Source organism: Coregonus clupeaformis, chromosome 3, assembly GCF_020615455.1.
Source record: "Coregonus clupeaformis isolate EN_2021a chromosome 3, ASM2061545v1, whole genome shotgun sequence".
NCBI lineage: Eukaryota > Metazoa > Chordata > Actinopteri > Salmoniformes > Salmonidae > Coregonus > Coregonus clupeaformis.
In genome coordinates this window covers 31,616,035-31,634,140 of record NC_059194.1, presented here as the reverse complement: position 1 = coordinate 31,634,140, position 18,106 = coordinate 31,616,035, and the positions used below count along the sequence as shown (strand labels likewise).

The 18,106-nt window shown below is 45.2% G+C and overlaps 1 protein-coding gene across 7 annotated transcripts in view; it reads right to left on the bottom strand.

The window, feature by feature from the left end:
• Positions 1 to 18,106, bottom strand: part of LOC121545371 (collagen alpha-1(XXIII) chain) — a 232,966-nt gene that overhangs the window by 41,548 nt on the left and 173,312 nt on the right. For 6 of the 7 annotated variants that reach the window (XM_045208206.1, XM_045208207.1, XM_045208194.1 and 3 more), the window contains exons 3-5: positions 14,094 to 14,138; positions 8,296 to 8,303; positions 7,470 to 7,496 (exon numbers count right to left, since the gene is read on the bottom strand). In XM_045208206.1, the coding sequence (XP_045064141.1) occupies positions 7,470 to 7,496; positions 8,296 to 8,303; positions 14,094 to 14,138 (80 nt within the window). The remainder of the gene's footprint in view (positions 1 to 7,469; positions 7,497 to 8,295; positions 8,304 to 14,093; positions 14,139 to 18,106) is intronic. The other variant, XM_045208201.1, reaches the window with a different exon arrangement.

Here is an 18,106-nt window from a genome sequence, read left to right as displayed (position 1 = left end):
CAAGGCAGGCAATACGCTTGACCTCATCTTCACTAGATGCTGCTCCTCTACTAATCTCACTGCAACTCCCCTCCATGTCTCCGACCACTACTTTGTTTCCTTTTTCTCTCTCGCTCTCCTCCCACACTACTCACTCTGCCCCTACACAGATGGTAATGCGCCGCCGCAACCTTCGCTCTCTCTCTCCCACTACTCTCTCCTCTTCCATCCTATCATCTCTTCCCTCTGCTCAATCCTTCTCCCTCCAATCTCCTGATTCTGCCTCCTCAACCCTCCTCTCCTCCCTTTCTGCATCCTTTGACTCTCTGTGTCCCCTATCCTCCCGGCCGGCTCGGTCCTCCCCTCCAGCTCCGTGGCTTGATGACTCATTGCGAGCTCACAGAACTGAGCTCCGGGCAGCGGAGCGGAAATGGAAGAAAACTAAACTCCCTGCCGACCTGGCATCTTTTCACTCCCTCCTCTCTACATTTTCTTCATCTGTTTCTGCTGCTAAGGCCACCTTCTACCACTCTAAATTCCAAGCATCTGCCTCTAACCCTAGGAAGCTCTTTGCCACATTTTCCTCCCTCCTGAATCCTCCCCCCCCTCCTCTCTCTCTGTGGATGACTTCGTCAACCACTTTGAAAAAGAAGGTTGACGACATCCGATCCTCGTTTGTTAAGTCTAATGACACTGCTGGTCCTGCTCACACTGCCCTACCCTATGCTTTGACTTCTTTCTCCCCTCTCTCTCCAGATAAAATCCTGCGACTTGTGACTGCAGGCCGCCCAACAACCTGCCCGCTTGACCCCATCCCCTCCTCCCTTCTCCAGACCATCTCCGGTGACCTTCTCCCCTACCTCACCTCGCTGATCAACTCATCCTTGACCGCTGGCCATGTCCCTTCCGTCTTCAAGAGAGCGAGAGTTGCTCCCCTTCTCAAAAAACCAACACTCGACCCCACTGATGTCAACAACTACAGACCAGTATCCCTTCTTTCTTTTCTTTCCAAAACTATTGAGCGTGTCGTCTTTAGCCAACTCTCTTGCTATCTCTCTCAGAATGACCTTCTTGATCCAAACCAATCAGGTTTCAGGACTGGTCATTCAACTGAGACTGCTCTTCTCTGTGTCACGGAGACTCTCCGCACTGCTAAAGCTAACTCTCTCTCCTCTGCTCTTGTCCTTCTAGACCTGTCTGCTGCCTTTGATACTGTGAACCATCAGATCCTCCTCTCCACCCTCTCCGAGCTGGGCATCTCCGGCGCGGCTCACTCCTGGATTGCGTCCTACCTGACCGGTCGCTCCTACCAAGTGGCGTGGCGAGAAGCTGTCTCCGCACCACGTGCTCTCACCACTGGTGTCCCCCAGGGCTCAGTTCTAGGCCCTCTCCTTTTCTCCCTATACACCAAGTCACTTGGCTCTGTCATATCCTCACATGGCCTTTCCTATCACTGCTACGCTGACGATACACAACTAATCTTCTCCTTTCCCCCTTCTGATAACCAGGTGGCGAATCGCATCTCTGCATGTCTGGCAGACATATCAGTATGGATGACGGATCACCACCTCAAGCTGAACCCTGGCAAGACGGAGCTGCTCTTCCTCCCGGGGAAGGACTGCCCGTTCCATGATCTCGCCATCACGGTTGACAACTCCGCTGTGTCCTCCTCCCAGAGTGCGAAGAGCCTAGGCGTGACCCTGGACAACACCCTGTCGTTTCTCCGCCAACATCAAGGCGGTGACCCGCCTCCTGCAGGTTCATGCTCTACAACATTCGGAGAGTACGACCCTGCCTTACACAGGAAGCGGCACAGGTCCTAATCCAGGCACTTGTCATCTCCCGTCTGACTACTGCAACTCGCTGTTGGCTGGCCTCCCTGCCTGTGCCATTAAACCCCCACAACTCATCCAGAATGCCGCAGCCCGTCTGGTGTTCAACCTTCCCAAGTTCTCTCACGTCACCCCCTCCTCCGCACACTCCACTGGCTTCCAGTTGAAGCTCGCATCCGCTACAAGACCATGGTGCTTGCCTATGGAGCAGTGAGGGGAACGGCACCTCTGTACCTTCAGGCTCTGATCAGTCCCTACACCCAAACGAGGGCATTGCGTTCATCCACCTCTGGCCTGCTGGCTCCTTCCTCTGCGGAAGCATAGCTCCCGCTCAGCCCAGTCAAAACTGTTCGCTGCTCTGGCACCCCAATGGTGGAACAAGCTCCCTCACGACGCCAGGACAGCGGAGTCACTCACCACCTTCCGGAGACATTTGAAACCCCACCTCTTTAAGGAATACCTGGGATAGGATAAAGTATTCCTTCTAACCCCCCCAAATTGTAAAGTGGTTATCCCACTGGCTATAGGGTGAACGCACCAATTTGTGAGTCGCTCTGGCTAAGAGCGTCTGCTAAATGACGTTAATGTGCCCTTGAGCAAGGCACTTAACCCTAATTGCTCCTGTAAGTCGCTCTGGATAAGAGCGTCTGCTAAATGACTAAAATGTAAATGTAAATGTATGCGCGTGTGTGTGTGTGTCTGTGTTTACTTGTCCATGTTGTTCTCATGCAGGTTTTGATTGTTTGACAGTGGAGTGACTCTGTGTTGAAACTTTAACTCACAGGCTATGATTTATGACAGAAAGAAGTGACATACTTAAGACTTTGGAATGCACTCATACACGTGAGCGTGCGCAAACACACACACACACACACACACACACACACACACACACACACACACACACACACACACACACACACACACATTGATTTATGTCAGCAGTTACACTGTATGTGAGGAGTTGCACATACGGACTTGTCATTAACTCTGTTTACCATAATGCTAATTCTTCAAGCCAACCCAGCACCCAAATGAATTAATGAGCTGAACGCATGTTAGCCATGTGTCTCTCTCCCTCCCGCCCTCTCTCTCTCCCTTCTCTCTGTTTCTCTTTCTCTCTTCAGTCTCTCTCGCTCTCTTTCTCTCTTCTGTCTCTCTCTCTTTCTCTCTCTCTCACCTTCTCTCCCTCTGTCTCTCTCTATATTACTCCTTCTCTCTCTCTCTCTCTCTGAGGATCAGGTGGTCTCTTAGTTCCTGGTTGACACCTCCAGTAAGGTAGTCGGTAGGGCAACAGCATATCACTTCTTCACCTCTCGCTGACATCTGCTGGCTCCTGGCCTCAAGCTCAGCCAATCAGATGTAAAACCAGTGAGAGAGAGAGAGAGAGCAAGGTGTAGGAAAATGAGATAGTATTATTTCAGGGAAAATAACATTTAGTTGGTAAACTAGGGTTGCAAAGCTACCGGTAATTTACCAAAGTTACAGTAATCTTCTGTAATTTTGGTAATTAACAGGTAATCTATGGTAGTTTTGGTCATTTATACTTGAATAACTTTTAAAAAATGGATTCATATATAGTATTAATTTTGTCCGTGAGTTTCAAGGGGATAGACCATATGGTTAAAGAGACAATAGCCTAATGAAAAAAATATCTACTGAACAATGGTATTATTTTCAATTAACTCTGCAACTCTTCCAACTATTGACTTTTTTCTAAACTGGCATCAGTTTGGCGACAAAACATTTACAACAAAGACATATTGACAAAGTAAAATAAAAGTGATAAAATATATAAAGGATATTTCATGCTGAAACCCTTATATTAAACAACAATGAAATTCAATAAGTTGATTGTTTATAATTAGGATACATTTTTACAGTGTCATTAAATTGTTTATTTTAAAATCATCTTATTGATCATCTTATGTAAATGTGATAAGGCCACACAGAAGGTGATTATGGACAGATGGAGTTTGGACAGAGTTTATGTGCACAATTGCTTTCTTTCCTCAACAATCACACAAACACACACACACACACACACACACACACACACACACACACACACACACACACACACACACACACACACACACACACACACACACACACACACACACACACACTTGAGTGAAGTCAGAGAGCAGATTGCCAGAGAGAGAGAGAGAGAGAGAGAGACAGACAGACAGACAGACAGACAGACAGAGAGACAGAGAGAAACACAGACAGAGAAACAGAGAGAGAGAGAGACAGAGACATAGACAGAGACAAATACAGAGACAGAGAGAGAGACAGACATAAACAGAGAGAGAGAGAGAGAGAGAGAGAGAGAGAGAGAGAGAGAGAGAGAGAGAGAGAGAGAGAGAGAGAGAGAGAGAGAGAGAGAGAGAGAGAGAGAGAGAGAGAGGAGAGAGAGAGAGAGAAAGACCTAGAGAGACCGAGAGAGACAGAGAGAAGCCAGCTCATGTGGACTCTAGCTAGACCTCCAGTAACAGTGTGGGAAACAGGATCATCAGACCATGGTAAATGAACCAGGTTGCTGTCTAAGCTAATGAACTACATGATTCATCTACTGTGTATTCTACTGAAACTCACACTCTACCAGAGATCTCACAGGAGTGTCTCAGAGAGCTAACTGTATTGTACTGTTTCTAGATCTGAAGTGAACCATGAATACGTTACTGTAAAGCAGGGCAGGGGGAGAGGGTGGTCAGGTTGGGGTTAGAATGGTGAACCAATTGGAAGAACAGACACTCATAAGGAATGATGGTATGACTAGAGTTTGTTGGCGTACTGTAATACTCACCAAGCGTACTCACGTACAGACACAGACATGTACGTATATACCCAAACAAATAAAGCCACATATACCCAAACACACACAAGCTTGAGCAAAAACAGACAAAAGCATACAAACAGACACACTCTCTCTCTCATGCGCACACACACATTTTTGCCCCCACCTGTGTGTAATTAGTAGCAGGCATTTCCTGTCAAGAAGGCTTCCCGGTGCCAGGCAGTGCAGAGAGCAGCCAGGCAGCCCTGGGAATCTGGGAACCCCATACAGGCTGGACTTCCCAAAATTCCCAATAACTGTTACCATGCGTAACATTTTAGTAGACACTCTTATCCAGAATGACTTACAGTAGCGAGCAGATACAGTTACATACTGGTACCCCATGAGAATCAAACCCACAACCCTGGTGTTGCAAGCACCATGCTCTACCAACTGAGCCACACTGGACTATCTTAACCCGTAACCAGTAGGAGCAGTAATACACAGGATTCTTATTGCCCTGGGTGTGGTTTCAAAGCCAATTATACACTTTGACAGGGAAGCTACCTTTGTGATTATTTTGGTTAACAAAACCCTCCAGGTCACACGAATGTCTAAATCTAGATAGAAAGTATGTAAAAATTATAATGGATCTATTTTCAGGCACGGAAATTGATTCTGAAAAAAAAAATTGAAATCCTGATATGGCCCTCGAGCCCAAAAGTTTGCCCACTCCTGGTTTAAACATACTGTACACTCTAATACACTGGCTAATGCTAGGCTAGGGCTGGAGAGTGGATGTCTCTGGTGGGATGTAAACATGGTGGGTGGTAACAGTGAGAGTACATGGGGCAGAGCTGGGGGTCAAAGGTGAAAGGTGAGGAGGTGTCGTGGAAGCGTCAGAGGTCGGCTGCGCCCTCTGTGCGGTTGCAGAGCGACTCGTAGAGTTCAGAGGTCAGTGAGAAGTTAGAGAAGGCCTGCTTGAATTCCTGCAGGGGGCAGTAGACTCCACTACAGCCTGGAATCAACTGGTCCTTGCCAATGTAGGACACTTTGACAAAGGCCTCTTTGGTCTGCCTGTGTTGATGCAGCTCCAGGGTGATGTCAGTGGCGTACGGTGGCCATCGCATGTCAAAAACCCCCAGAGCCATGAGACAGGGGATCAGAGTGGTGTAGTGGGCAGAGGAACAGCTTCCTGTTGAGCTCTGAGGTTGTGCCCTGCAGTTTGTCTTTTATGTTGCCAATCAGGGTGTGGAAGAGGGGACCCACACACAGCTGCAGGTTCTCCCTCTTGCTGGGTTCGTAGATGTGACAGATCATCTCCAAGGCTCTCTGCTCCACTGTGCTCCTCCAGGAGTCCAGGACTGGTGGGCAGGGCAGGCCGTGTGTCTCTCTGGCCATCGTGTCATCCCTGATGGATGAAGTCAACACTTTGGTGGGCAGTGATGCCCAGAGCACTCTGGTTGCTCCTCAGGTCCGCAGCGATGTCTGGCAGAGTGGACGACTCCGCCCAGCGATGACCGCTGAGGAGTTTGAGCAGTCTGCACTCGTGGTAGTTAGGATACAGGATCTCTGACTCTGCCTCAATGATCAGAATGGGAACCGTCCTGCCACCAGACACTGTCCTCACAATGTTAGTGGACCTCTGTAGGGCTGAAGGTAGGGTTGATGAAGTCCGTGTCCTGGATGTACCTCTTCCTCAGCCTCTCTCCTAGCTCATACAACTGCTGCATGGCCACCGTGGTCAGCTGACCTGGGAACATACCCCTGGTCAGTATGTTGGCCCGGTAACTGTCCTCCACCGGTGAGGAGGGCCATGGACCTCCTTCCAAGTCTGTAACCATGTAGTTGATCTGTGTGTGTGCTGGGAGTTCCAGGAGGTTAGGCACCCACTGGGCCTCCATGACATACGCTCCGTGGCGGTACAGGACTTGCACGAGTTTGAGCTTGCAAGGAGAAGGTAGTATGCGGAGTCATTTCTGTCTTCTTCTGAGACCAGAGCATGGTTCCAAACGCCATAGACACCAAGCCCAGAACACCTGCTTTGGTCCAGAGGTTCCACATCCTCATTATTACTCTGCTGTCTAACAAAAATAGTCTCCTATAAGGACAGCCAGCCCAGGAACTCTCAAGATCATCAACCAACTAAATAAAATCACCCTAGATGGAACGAGTCACGTTCACCCGACACTAACTAAAACACTAATCATCACGAAGCAGACTGCAGAGACCAGAGAGGGAATCATGCCCATACTGAGAGTTGGAGGTTCCCATATGACCACTAGAGGCCACCAGATGAAAGAGTGACAACTCCACACTATACCCAACTAGGTTATCACTTGAACAGAAATCGAATCGACCTATTGGTCTGAGGTTACAATGGATTGTTTGAAAGTAGATTAACTATTTAACTCCGGACCCTCAAAGACTGGCTGATGACACTTGATGAAACAACCTATTAAACTGAACCAGTTAATCATTTGAGCGTCACACTGAAAAATCTTCTAACGCGACACTGCTGCTGTGTCTCTGATCTGTCTGCTGTTAGCAGGCAGCAGCCATGATGTTATCATTACAAGACATGTGGTGCTGGGAACAGACCTGGGGGGATAAACCAATTAGCCCGCACTAATCACACTGGGCTGTTTGTGTGTGTGTGTGTGTGTGTCTATAGACGTTTTCAGTTGACGCACAGAGCAGGAATGATATTAATCATTGTTGAGAACACACTCATTGATGTTAGAAGTAAGTAAAAAGGCAAGGTAGAAGGAGTGGGTAGAAAAAAGATCACCCAAAAAAGAGAGAAGAGGATGAACATAAAAATAAAATGTAGGAACCAAAAACAGGCTAAGAGAATCTAAAAAGTCAATCAAATTTACCGGGTATCCATCTCTCCCCGTCTTGCCCTGGTGAGGTTAAAGAAAGTAAAGCACACAACATTACAATTGTTAGAGCAAATGACAGACAACACAGCAATAACACACCATCCACCATCAAAACGCCATACTGTAATACATGCAAGCACACTGTCTGGAGACAAGATACGAGCGTGGTTCAATGAACTATAGTGCACAGTGATCTCCTATAATGATCTCATATAAACTCCTAACTATATAAACAGAATCCTATCCCTCTTATATCTGCCCTCTCAGAGAGACAGTCCACCAGCCTGCATCCCAAATGGCACCCTATCACTGCCCATATGGCTGTGGTCAAAGGTAATGCACTATATAGGGAACAGAGTGGCATTTGGGACGCAGACCCAGTGAGTCAGTGGCAGCTGTGTGATATCCCAGCTCTCTGTTCCCAGGAACAGGACCTGGGATGGGAAGCGGCAGCAGCAGTCTTCTCCATCAGGAACATTGACCAGTCACTACCCTGGCCTGCTCTCTAACGCTCTCCACAGAATACTCAAAACACACACACACAACACACACACACACACACACAGACATACACACACACACACACAGACATACACACAGACATACACACACACACACACACACACACACACACACACACACACACACAGACATACACACAGACATACACACACACACACACACACACACACACAGACATACACACAGACATACACACACACACACTCGTCCGTGTGGTCCCTCTACTGGCACTGTGTGTGTGCGTGTGTGTGTGATACATCCTGGATGGCTGCCTGGATGAGACGAGGAAAGTACTTACTGGAGCTCCTGCAATACACAAACAGACAAACACAAACAAACAAACAAACAGAAAAAATGAGAAAATAGAAAACAATTATTAGTACCAATATAATACATTCAACGTTTTGTACATGAATCAATTAATCCCAGTATTGTATGTGTAAATTACATCATTTTCTGGTTTGTACGCCAATTAAAATATTAAGAAAGTTGCACACAACAAGACAAATGTTTGTTCTTTGGTCTTTTAGATCGGAGATATAATTAACGATATAAATATCTTACAGAAAGAGCTCATTAAGGTTATTGCCAATAGAGTTTGTGGTAAGAGCCTTATGGCAAACAGACTAGCACACACTGAGTTGACTTCTGGGTTATGGCCCGTGTTTTTCATTAGGCTGAAAAGTGATTCAGAGTTTTACAGAGAAATATTGGTACATTCAAAAGGAAAATAAATAGAAAGTGTGATATAAAAGGGAAGGCTGAGTTTAATGGCACCATATCCCAGATAGGTATCAGAATGGGTTTGAAGCTGGCTGGGCCTGAGATATCCTCTCAAAGCTCAACTACAACTTTATAGAGTTTAGTTCCACAGCAAAGACACATTCTGTGATCAGAGTGTTCCTTTATTGTTGTCCTGACAGTCCTGAAATGATGTCCTGAAATGTTCTTTTTCAGAGATAAGTGATCTCTCTCTCTCTCTCTCTCTCTCTCTCTCTCTCTCTCTCTCTCTCTCTCTCTCTCTCTCTCTCTCTCTCTCTTTCTTTCTATTTTTCTCTCTCCCTCCCTCTCTTCATTTCTCTCCTTCCATCATTCACTCTCTCTGTCTCTCTCTGTCCCTCTCTCTCTCTCTCTCTCTCTCTCTCTCTCTCTCTCTCTCTCTCTCTCTCTCTCCCTCTACTCCTCTTCTCTCTCTCTCCCTCTCTTAACTCTTAACATGAACTGTTGGAGAAGTCTCCACTCCAGTCTAAAACCAACAGCCCTGATTAAACTGATGAAGAGGAAACACAGAGGACCAGTTGATCCTTAAGATTACATCCAGCCTTTGGTTTCTGACTAATGTTGTTTATTTTGGATCAAACCAATCATGGAAAGGTTCATTCTGATGTCTCTATAATAACAACCAATGGCACGCTTTCATTCGGGTTGGGGCCCCAACAATGAAAGGGCAACATGCCAGCAATACAACTACAACAACAATTGACAGAGTAATAGACATCAGAATGGGTCTAGTCTGAGTGGAAACAGACAGTTCAGGAGTAGTGGGGTATTAAAGTAAGTAATAGACGTCAGAATGGGTCTAGTCTGAGTGGAAACAGACAGTTCAGGAGTAGTGGGGTATTAAAGTAAGTAGCCTTGATTTGTGCAAGTTGGAAAGGCTTATATCTCCTGTTTCTGTAGCATTACGCAGTATGATATACAAGTACACCCCCTGGACAGGACGCTAGTCTATCATAGGGAGATCATAGTCTATCTCCTTAATTCTGAGTGCCAAGCAGAGACACATTGGGTCCCAAATGTAGTCTTGGGTATGACTAGGCTGGGGATTGAACTCCCAACCTTCCAATCTCAGGGCAGCCACTCTAACCACGAGGTCACTGAGATACCCTATGTAACTACTGCTGTACACACCTTTTCTATTCATATACTGTCCATAATGTCTATACACATCATCATATACATACAGTATATATTCATATTCCGAACTCTAATATTAATATATTTCTTAATTCCTTTCTTTTTCTTTTTTGGATTTATGTGCATTATTTTGTATTGTTAGGTATTACTGCACTGTTGGAGCTAGATATGTACGCGACCAATAACATTTGATTTGATATTACTGCTGCAGCTGTGTAATTACTGTTTAAACATACACAACAACTGATCATGTTTAGAATCTGGGAAGTGATCTGAACTAATGGAGAGGTGAAAATAAAGACGGAGAGGAAGAGAAAGGGATGGAGGGGAAAGCAGGGTGGTGGAGTGTTAGCCCAGCTAGCACATTTGGTTCCTTGGACGTTGTGGGAATGTACGTTTTTGGTTTCCCATTGGTTCTGGGAACGAAACCATACGTTTCCAGACCGGTAAAACTGAATGTTTTTTAAATATTCCGTCTGTTCTAGGAACGATAATTTTTAGGTTGCCCCAGGTTCTGAGAATGTTTAATTATGGTTCCCTGAAAGTTTTCCTGGGAGGTTTTATTAGCGTTCTGAGAACAGAAATTATAGGTTATTTGAAGGTAAATAACGTTCTGAGAAAATGTTTCAATAAGACTTTTAATGACACTGCTAGCTTAGTTTGGGTTAACTTTTTTGAACTCCAAGCAAAGATAGGATTTGCTTAGGCATTAATCATATAAACACATCTATCTTTTATTGTGGCATGGCGTCAGTGAGATTCGAACCTATCATCTTTTGTTCTCTATCCATGGAATTAGTCCACTGTGCCACCAGGATGGAGCGAGCCTTTTACTAATACAAAGCTGTTCAGTCTATTCAAACATACCCTATTTCAAAGGAAACAAGCACTCATTAAGATCAGGATTAGTGGGCACGGCCAACAAACCTGAATACACTTAAAGGAACATTTCACATTGTTTCAACTTCATATTCATCACCTCCAGCACCACCCCAACTTCAACATACAGTATGTGAAAATGGCACGTGTTTTGTAGTAAAAAATATAGTCAAATTTGGTCAAAATCACACGATGCACACCGATGATGTCATTGGAAACACCTGTCTCCCTCTATCTTTTTTACTACAAAACATAAAAACGCACCATTTTCACATACTGTATGTTAATGTTGGAGTGGTGCTGGAGATGATAAATAGGAAGTTGAAATATGGTGAAGTTTCCCTTTAACAAGATAGAGGATAGAGAGAGTTTTGTTAACGCTGAGAATGGAATGTTGTTTGAACATTACTAATGATTTATTGTGGTCTTTATGGAAAGTTGTCTTAATGTTCTGAGACCATGACTTTAAATAGAACCATGAGGAAACCTGTACAAAATGTTATGCTGAAGTACTGAAATTCCCACAGAAGAACGTTGTTTCTTAAAAGATCTCTGAACAATTTGAGAACATTACTTTAAATAGAACCACGAGGAAACCTGTAAGAAACGTTATGCTGAAGTACTGAAATTCCCACCTAAGAAACATATGGTTCTCAGAACGTTATGTGCTAGCTGGGTATACTGCACCATTCCCAGTTGTATGCAAAATAACTATAGGACAACCACGCTCTTACCAAGCTCTAAAAAACATATGGTTCTCAGAACATTATGTGCTAGCTGGGAGAGTGGTGGATGGTATAGAGGAGACAGAGGGAGGAGAGGAGAGGGAGAGAGGGAGGGGATGGAGAAAGAGAGAGGGAGAGTAGTGAGGGGACATAAGAAAGGAGGTAGGGAACAGACGTGAGAGGAAAAAGGTGTTGTGGTTTATGAGGCATGAAAGTCAATGAGGTTTATGGGTGTCTAGACTAGGACAGGGACCTCCTGGCCCAGACAGCTAGGTAAACAAACACATCAGCCAGATAATTACATCATATTTTTTGCAGCGGTGGCAACAATTTAGCAGCGGTGGGCCAGAGGTGGCAACAATTTAGCAGTGAGCCACTGGTGCTAAATGAATATAGGGGAAACACTGAGACAGGTGGTCCTCCCTTTACTGGCACTGTTTGTGTGTGTGTGCTTGCGTGTGTGTTCGCGTTTGTGTGTGCACGCGTGTGTGTGTGCCTGTGTGATCTACTCCCATGATCTCTCTGTCTCTCATTTTTACTCTGAACCGTGTGTGTGTGTTTAACCTCCTCTTTGTTTTTCAAAAAGTTTAAAATTTTTCGACACATTAACAGAGCATGTTGTAATAACCAGCCAGAGCCAGGACAACACAACCCAGCCAGGCTGCATCATTATGGACATGAAACAAAAGCATTTTCGTGGCAGAGGCAGATCTAAACAGAACCACACATCGCCCCAGTCCTGGGACAACAAGAACTAACATCTCCACATGAATACAAAACGCTCCATCGGTCCGTCTTTGAACTCCGTCCTGAGAACACCATGCGGCTGGAACGACTTAGGGCCCTGATGCAAAACATAGCCATTTAGCTGTCCTGATAATGGCCTGATGGACTGTGAACAGAGCAAAGAGGGCTTTCAGCTCCAATCTGAGTAGATCAAGCAGCGGTCTGATGGTTGGGTATGAGAAAAAATAGGAGGAAATATGGAGGAATATGAGACAGGGAAGACCTGGAGAAGTTTAAGGTGAATGTGGATGTCCTATAACTCACATAACACTATATAACAATTTTCTGGCTATATTTAGATAATGATGTGAATACTGTGACATTTGGGTGAACCATGACGTTCACCATCATATGTTTAAGGCATTGAAGACACTAAGTCACACAAGGCATCTTTATAGCTGATTCTCAGTCACTACCATCTGATAGTAGCAAGAGACACCATCCACTTATTTATATTATTTGATACGGCAAATTTAGACTAGACAATATCTCACCAAAAGATCTAGGTGTGTCTACTTGACGGTAAGAGCCTCAATTTCTCGTAACGGTCGTCAGTGATTCATGAGTGAGTCAACATGGTCCTCATCCATGACCGTGGGGACCGTGACTCCGTCTTGACCGCAACCCTGACTCAAGAGGTTTTTCATCTTAGACACACAGACACACCCCAGTCCGTGATAATACCTTCTAGTGTTCTTACACTACAGACAGCCTAGACTCAGCAGAATTAAAAACATATCTCTTTCATCTGACAATGAGTAAAAGTTAAAAAGAAGCAATACTTGTTGGATGACCCAGTCAAAGAGTGAGAGAGACTTGGCTTACTGAGGATTTCTATACAAAACGGTTTGGTACAACAAGGGTTACAATGCACCGATTTCCTCCTGAAGCAGGTCTGTGTATTGTTCTTGTTCCCAATAAGTGTTTTGTGGTTTAAGAGAAACCATAACACACTTAAGGAGGAGGGAGGACAGTGATGTTGCCAATGTCATTAACGTCGTCCTACTACTAGAGCAACTGCTACTGCTCAGGCTGCACCACTAACACACCTTAATACGACCACGTGGTCAACGTTAGCGTTAGGTTGGAGTGGATACGGGGGGACAGGAAGAAAGGTCTGCTGTATTCTATCACATAGTGTTTTGAGTCACGGTTCACAGACTGTCCTAGCTCACTACCACATCCTACATGTCCATGAGAGAGAGAGAGAGAGAGAGAGAGAGAGAGGAGGAGAGACAGAGGAGAGAGAGAGACAGAGGAGAGAGAGAGAGAGAGAGAGAGAGAGAGAGAGAGAGAGAGAGAGAGAGAGAGAGAGAGAGAGAGAGAGAAAAAGAGAGAGAGAGAGAGAGAGGAGGAGAGACAGAGGAGAGAGCGAGACAGAGGATAGAGAGAGAGAGAGGGAGAGAGAGAGAGAGAGAGAGAGAGAGAGAGGAGGAGAGACAGGAGAGAGAGACAGAGGAGAGAGAGAGAGAGAGAGAGAGAGAGAGAGAGAGAGAGAGAGAGAGAGAGAGAGAGAGAGAGAGAGAGAGAGAGAGAGAGAGAGAGAGAGAGAGAGAGAGAGAGAGAGAGAGAGAGAGAGAGAGAGAGAGAGGTGATGGGGAGTGGTTGGAGAGATGGGGATGGAGAAGAGGGAGGGGAAAGACTGAAGGAGAGAGATGGGGAATTAGGAGATGGGAAGAGGAAGAAAGATGTGGGGAAAGAGGAGAGAGGGAATGTAGAAAGGAAAGAGGAGAATGTGGGGATGGCAACAGCACAAAAATACTGTTTAAGAGAGAGATGTGACACTTACCGGGATCACCTCTTCTTCCCATCCTTCCACGCTTTCCAGGAGGACCTGGAGGAAACATAAACACAGAGTGTTAAAGCCCAAACTCATCAACTGAAAGTCCGGGAAGAAGTTGTATGTTTAGAGCTGGGGCTAAAGGGGTACTTGGGGGTTGTAAGCTACGGATGAGATAAAACTGTTGGATGTGTGTGTGTTGGCAGAGGAGTGTGTTCGTTGGGGGTGTAGTATATGCGTTGGCATGGTTACGGTGTGTAAGCTGCTCCAGATGTTAAAACACACGGCGCCACAGGTGGAATGTTCTACTGTAGAACATCTGGATGGATTCACCTGAGCGGAACAGGTGTGTGAGTGTGTGTGCGTGCGCGTGTGTCAGCGATCCACATAGTAGGCCTTCCCATGGACTCGACACAGTCATCCTGCACAGTCACAGTCATCCCATCCTCTCTCTCTGACCGTCCAAACCAAACACAACCCCTCTCCTCCACTGGCTTGGTGCCAAGCCTCACCTTCCCCTGACCTGCCAGTAAAGTCCTGATACGGTTGGCCTAACTCATGTTGATGTAGAGATACAGTAACGCTAGGAAGCTGCATGGAGCTGGTCAGGCAGCCAGAGCAGTTAAAACACCAGGAACTATAACAGGTGCCAGGATACTGTACGGCAGCCAACCCCAATAAGCGGCCCACGGGCCAGATCCGGCCCGCAAGAGCCAAATGTCTGGCCCACACTGACAGCATTGGCATTCATTTGTTATAATAAACATGAATTTAAAATCCGCGGCTCTGCTTTATTTTGAAATGATCCCACACCTTGACCTGTGGCCTTTACCGCGTGCATACGTAAGACGTGCTTCGCGCGCTTTGCGTACTCGTCTCCACTCGACTAGCTACCTAGTGTAGTGTCACACACACACAGGAGCCGCAGCCGCTCGCCAGTTAACCCTCTTTCATCAAAAGGACTGACCACTTCCTCACAAAAAAGTATTAAATCCAGTCAAACCTACATGGCATTCGCCAAGATACGCAAGGTAGACCAGGAGAACCGTCAGTTCAAAACTGACTGGACTGAGAGGTATTGCTTTTTTTTACCGGACCACAACAGTGCTAAGCCCACATGCTTAATATGCATGCAAACTGTAACTGTAATCAAAGCGGACAATCTGAAGCGGCATTTTAACTCTATTCATGCTGCCAGTTTTAATGCAAACTACCCAGAAAAATCTGACCAGCGCAAACAAAAAATTGCAAGCATGTTAATGTCATACAAGCACTCGGTTTTAACTATGTGTAAAACAACATCGGCACAAGAGAGCGCAACAGCTGCCTCATTACATGTTTCTTGGAAGCTTGCAAGAGCTAAGAAGCCATTCGCCGATGCAGAGTTAATTAAACAATGTGCAATCGACATGGCTGCCGAAGTTTTAAACCAAGAGGAACCAATAAAAAAATAAGTTGTTGAGCTGTTGAAGCAAGTGCAGCTGTCGGCTAACACGGCAACCAGAAGAGTCGAAGTTTTAGGAAAACAGAAGCATTCTCACTGGCAATAGACTCGTCTTGTGACCGAACCGACATGGAACAGCTGTCTGTGTTCGCAACATTTTTTGATGGGAAGACATTCAGGGAGGAGCTGCTGTGTTTGATTTCTCTACCTGGGCGTACAACCGTGGAAAAAATATTCAACGAGCTGACACAGTTCTTCGAAAGGAATGGCTTAGATGTGAGTAAAATTGTCTCTGTTGTTACCGACGGGGCTCCGTCAATGGTGGGACACCGCCAGGGCTTGTGCGCAAAACAGTGTGGAAAAATGAAAGAGACCATGGATACTGTGACTCGACTAGTTAACTTTGTCCGTGAGAGCTCTAGTCTGCAGCATCGCCTTTTTAGAGCATTACTCGAGGGAATGTCAGCTGAACACAAGGATCTTTTGCTCCACAATGACGTTCGCTGGCTGAGCAAAGGCTGTGTGTTGGAGAGGGTGTGTGACCTGCGTGATGAACTTGGGTCAATTTTATCCAGCCTGCAGAGCCAAAAAGCCAGCGACTTTTTGAGCTTTTTAACTGACAACAAGGTGATATCAGATGTTACTTTTTTGTGTGACATCATGTCTCATCTAAATCACCTTAACCTGCGACTACAAGGCAAGAACCACAATGTTGCTGACATGTATGAGGCGGTTGAAGCTTTCCGGTCAAAGCTGCACCTCCTGGAGAGAGACATTGATGGGAGAAAGTTGCACTTTCCACGTCTGCGTGAGCATTGTGAGAAGAATAAAATGCAGGAAGATCCAGCATTGAAGGATTTTGTGTCCAGGCTGGCAGAAAACTTCAAGGAAAGATTTGAAAGCTCCCCTAAACTCTCAGCTGACATCCTTCTCTTCGTAAGACAGCCGTTTTCTGTGTCAGCTGACGGCCAGTGGACTGCAGAGGCCAAAAAGCTGGTGCCTTCCATAGATGAGGCTGCTCTTCAGATGGAAATCTTGGAGATGGGAACATCTGATTTGCTCAAAGCTCAACACAAGGATGCACTGGTGAGTGACTTTTGGATCAACGTGGTTCCCCAAGCTCGTTTTAAAAACACCAGAGATATTGTAATGCTCCTACTCACGATGTTCCCCTCAACATACATCTGTGAATCAGCATTTTCTTCAATGAATGCTATCAAGAGCCAGGACAGAAACAGACTCTCAGATTCACATCTTGGACAGTGCCTCAGGATTGCCACAACAGAATACAAGCCTGACATCAGAAAGGTTGCCTCATCCCGTCGCTCTCACTTCTCTCACTGATTGGTGAGTGAACCAGATCCAAATATTTTTGTACTATTTTTCAATCTTCTTGTGGTATAATAATTATTACAATGAAATAACCATTTCATATTTAATAGCATGTTTCCTACTAAATATGCTACACAGCTTAAATAAAAGTAAATGGCATCCAACTAGTAAGTAAAATTTAAAACTTAATACACAGCAATAAAAAGATAATACACAAATAAAAGCTAATTAATTGTATTGTCACATTAACACTTTTGGTTGTTAACAGCTTGCAATTATTTGGTTCACATATTTTAAAAGTTTTAAAACTAACGTGGCATATTCTGATAACACATTTGAAAAGTACCTAACTAAAAATCTCTGTCTGTCTGTGTTTGTCCTTCTGTCTCTTCTCATAGAAAGACCGCCTGAACGCAGATATCCAAAGCATGGGTGTTTCAGACAGAAGTGGGCGCTGTGTGTGTGTGTGTGTGTGTGTGTGTGTGTGTGTGTGTGTGTGTGTGTGTGTGAATGTGTTTGCTGGACTTTTTGTTTGCTGACTGTTTGCACAGAATATGCTCCAGGGGCATTTCATAATTAAATAGTTGGTTTTGGACTAATTTAGTATTTTTCATTTTTCTCTTATGTGACTCCTAACACCACTACTAATAATTATAAAATCACAATAGAAGTGAAAACTGATAAAACATAAAACTGTCGCCAAAAAAACAAACATGTTGGCCCTCGGCTTGGCATGCCTGACCAAATTTGGCCCTTTTGGAAATCTAATTGGGGAACCCTGCTGTACGGTGAAGCCGGTGAGGCGGAGACAGCCAGCATAGCAAAACTACCAGGAGAGACCAGAGCAGAACAGAGCAGACCTGGGCCTGTATCTCAGAGTAGGAGTTCTGATCTAGGATCAGTCCATATAATATTATTCATTATGGTCTAAAAAGCTAAACTGATCCTAGAGCAGCAGTCCTACTCTGAGACGCTTTGTGGATACGGACCAAGAGCAGAGCAGAGCAGATCAGAGCAGGAGCTTTGACCGAGCCAGGATACTCTGCCAAGTGAGAATTATATAAACACAAAGACCCTAGTGCTGGTGAACCTGGGGAAGGTATCAGTCATAGTACGCTGTGCGAATCTCAACTCTTGCTTTGTGTTTGAGATCATAGAACACAAATGGGCATAGTACCACAATACATTCATCCCAAAACTCAGAAGAAGTAAAGTAGCTTTTTTTCTCATTTCTTCATCCAGCATC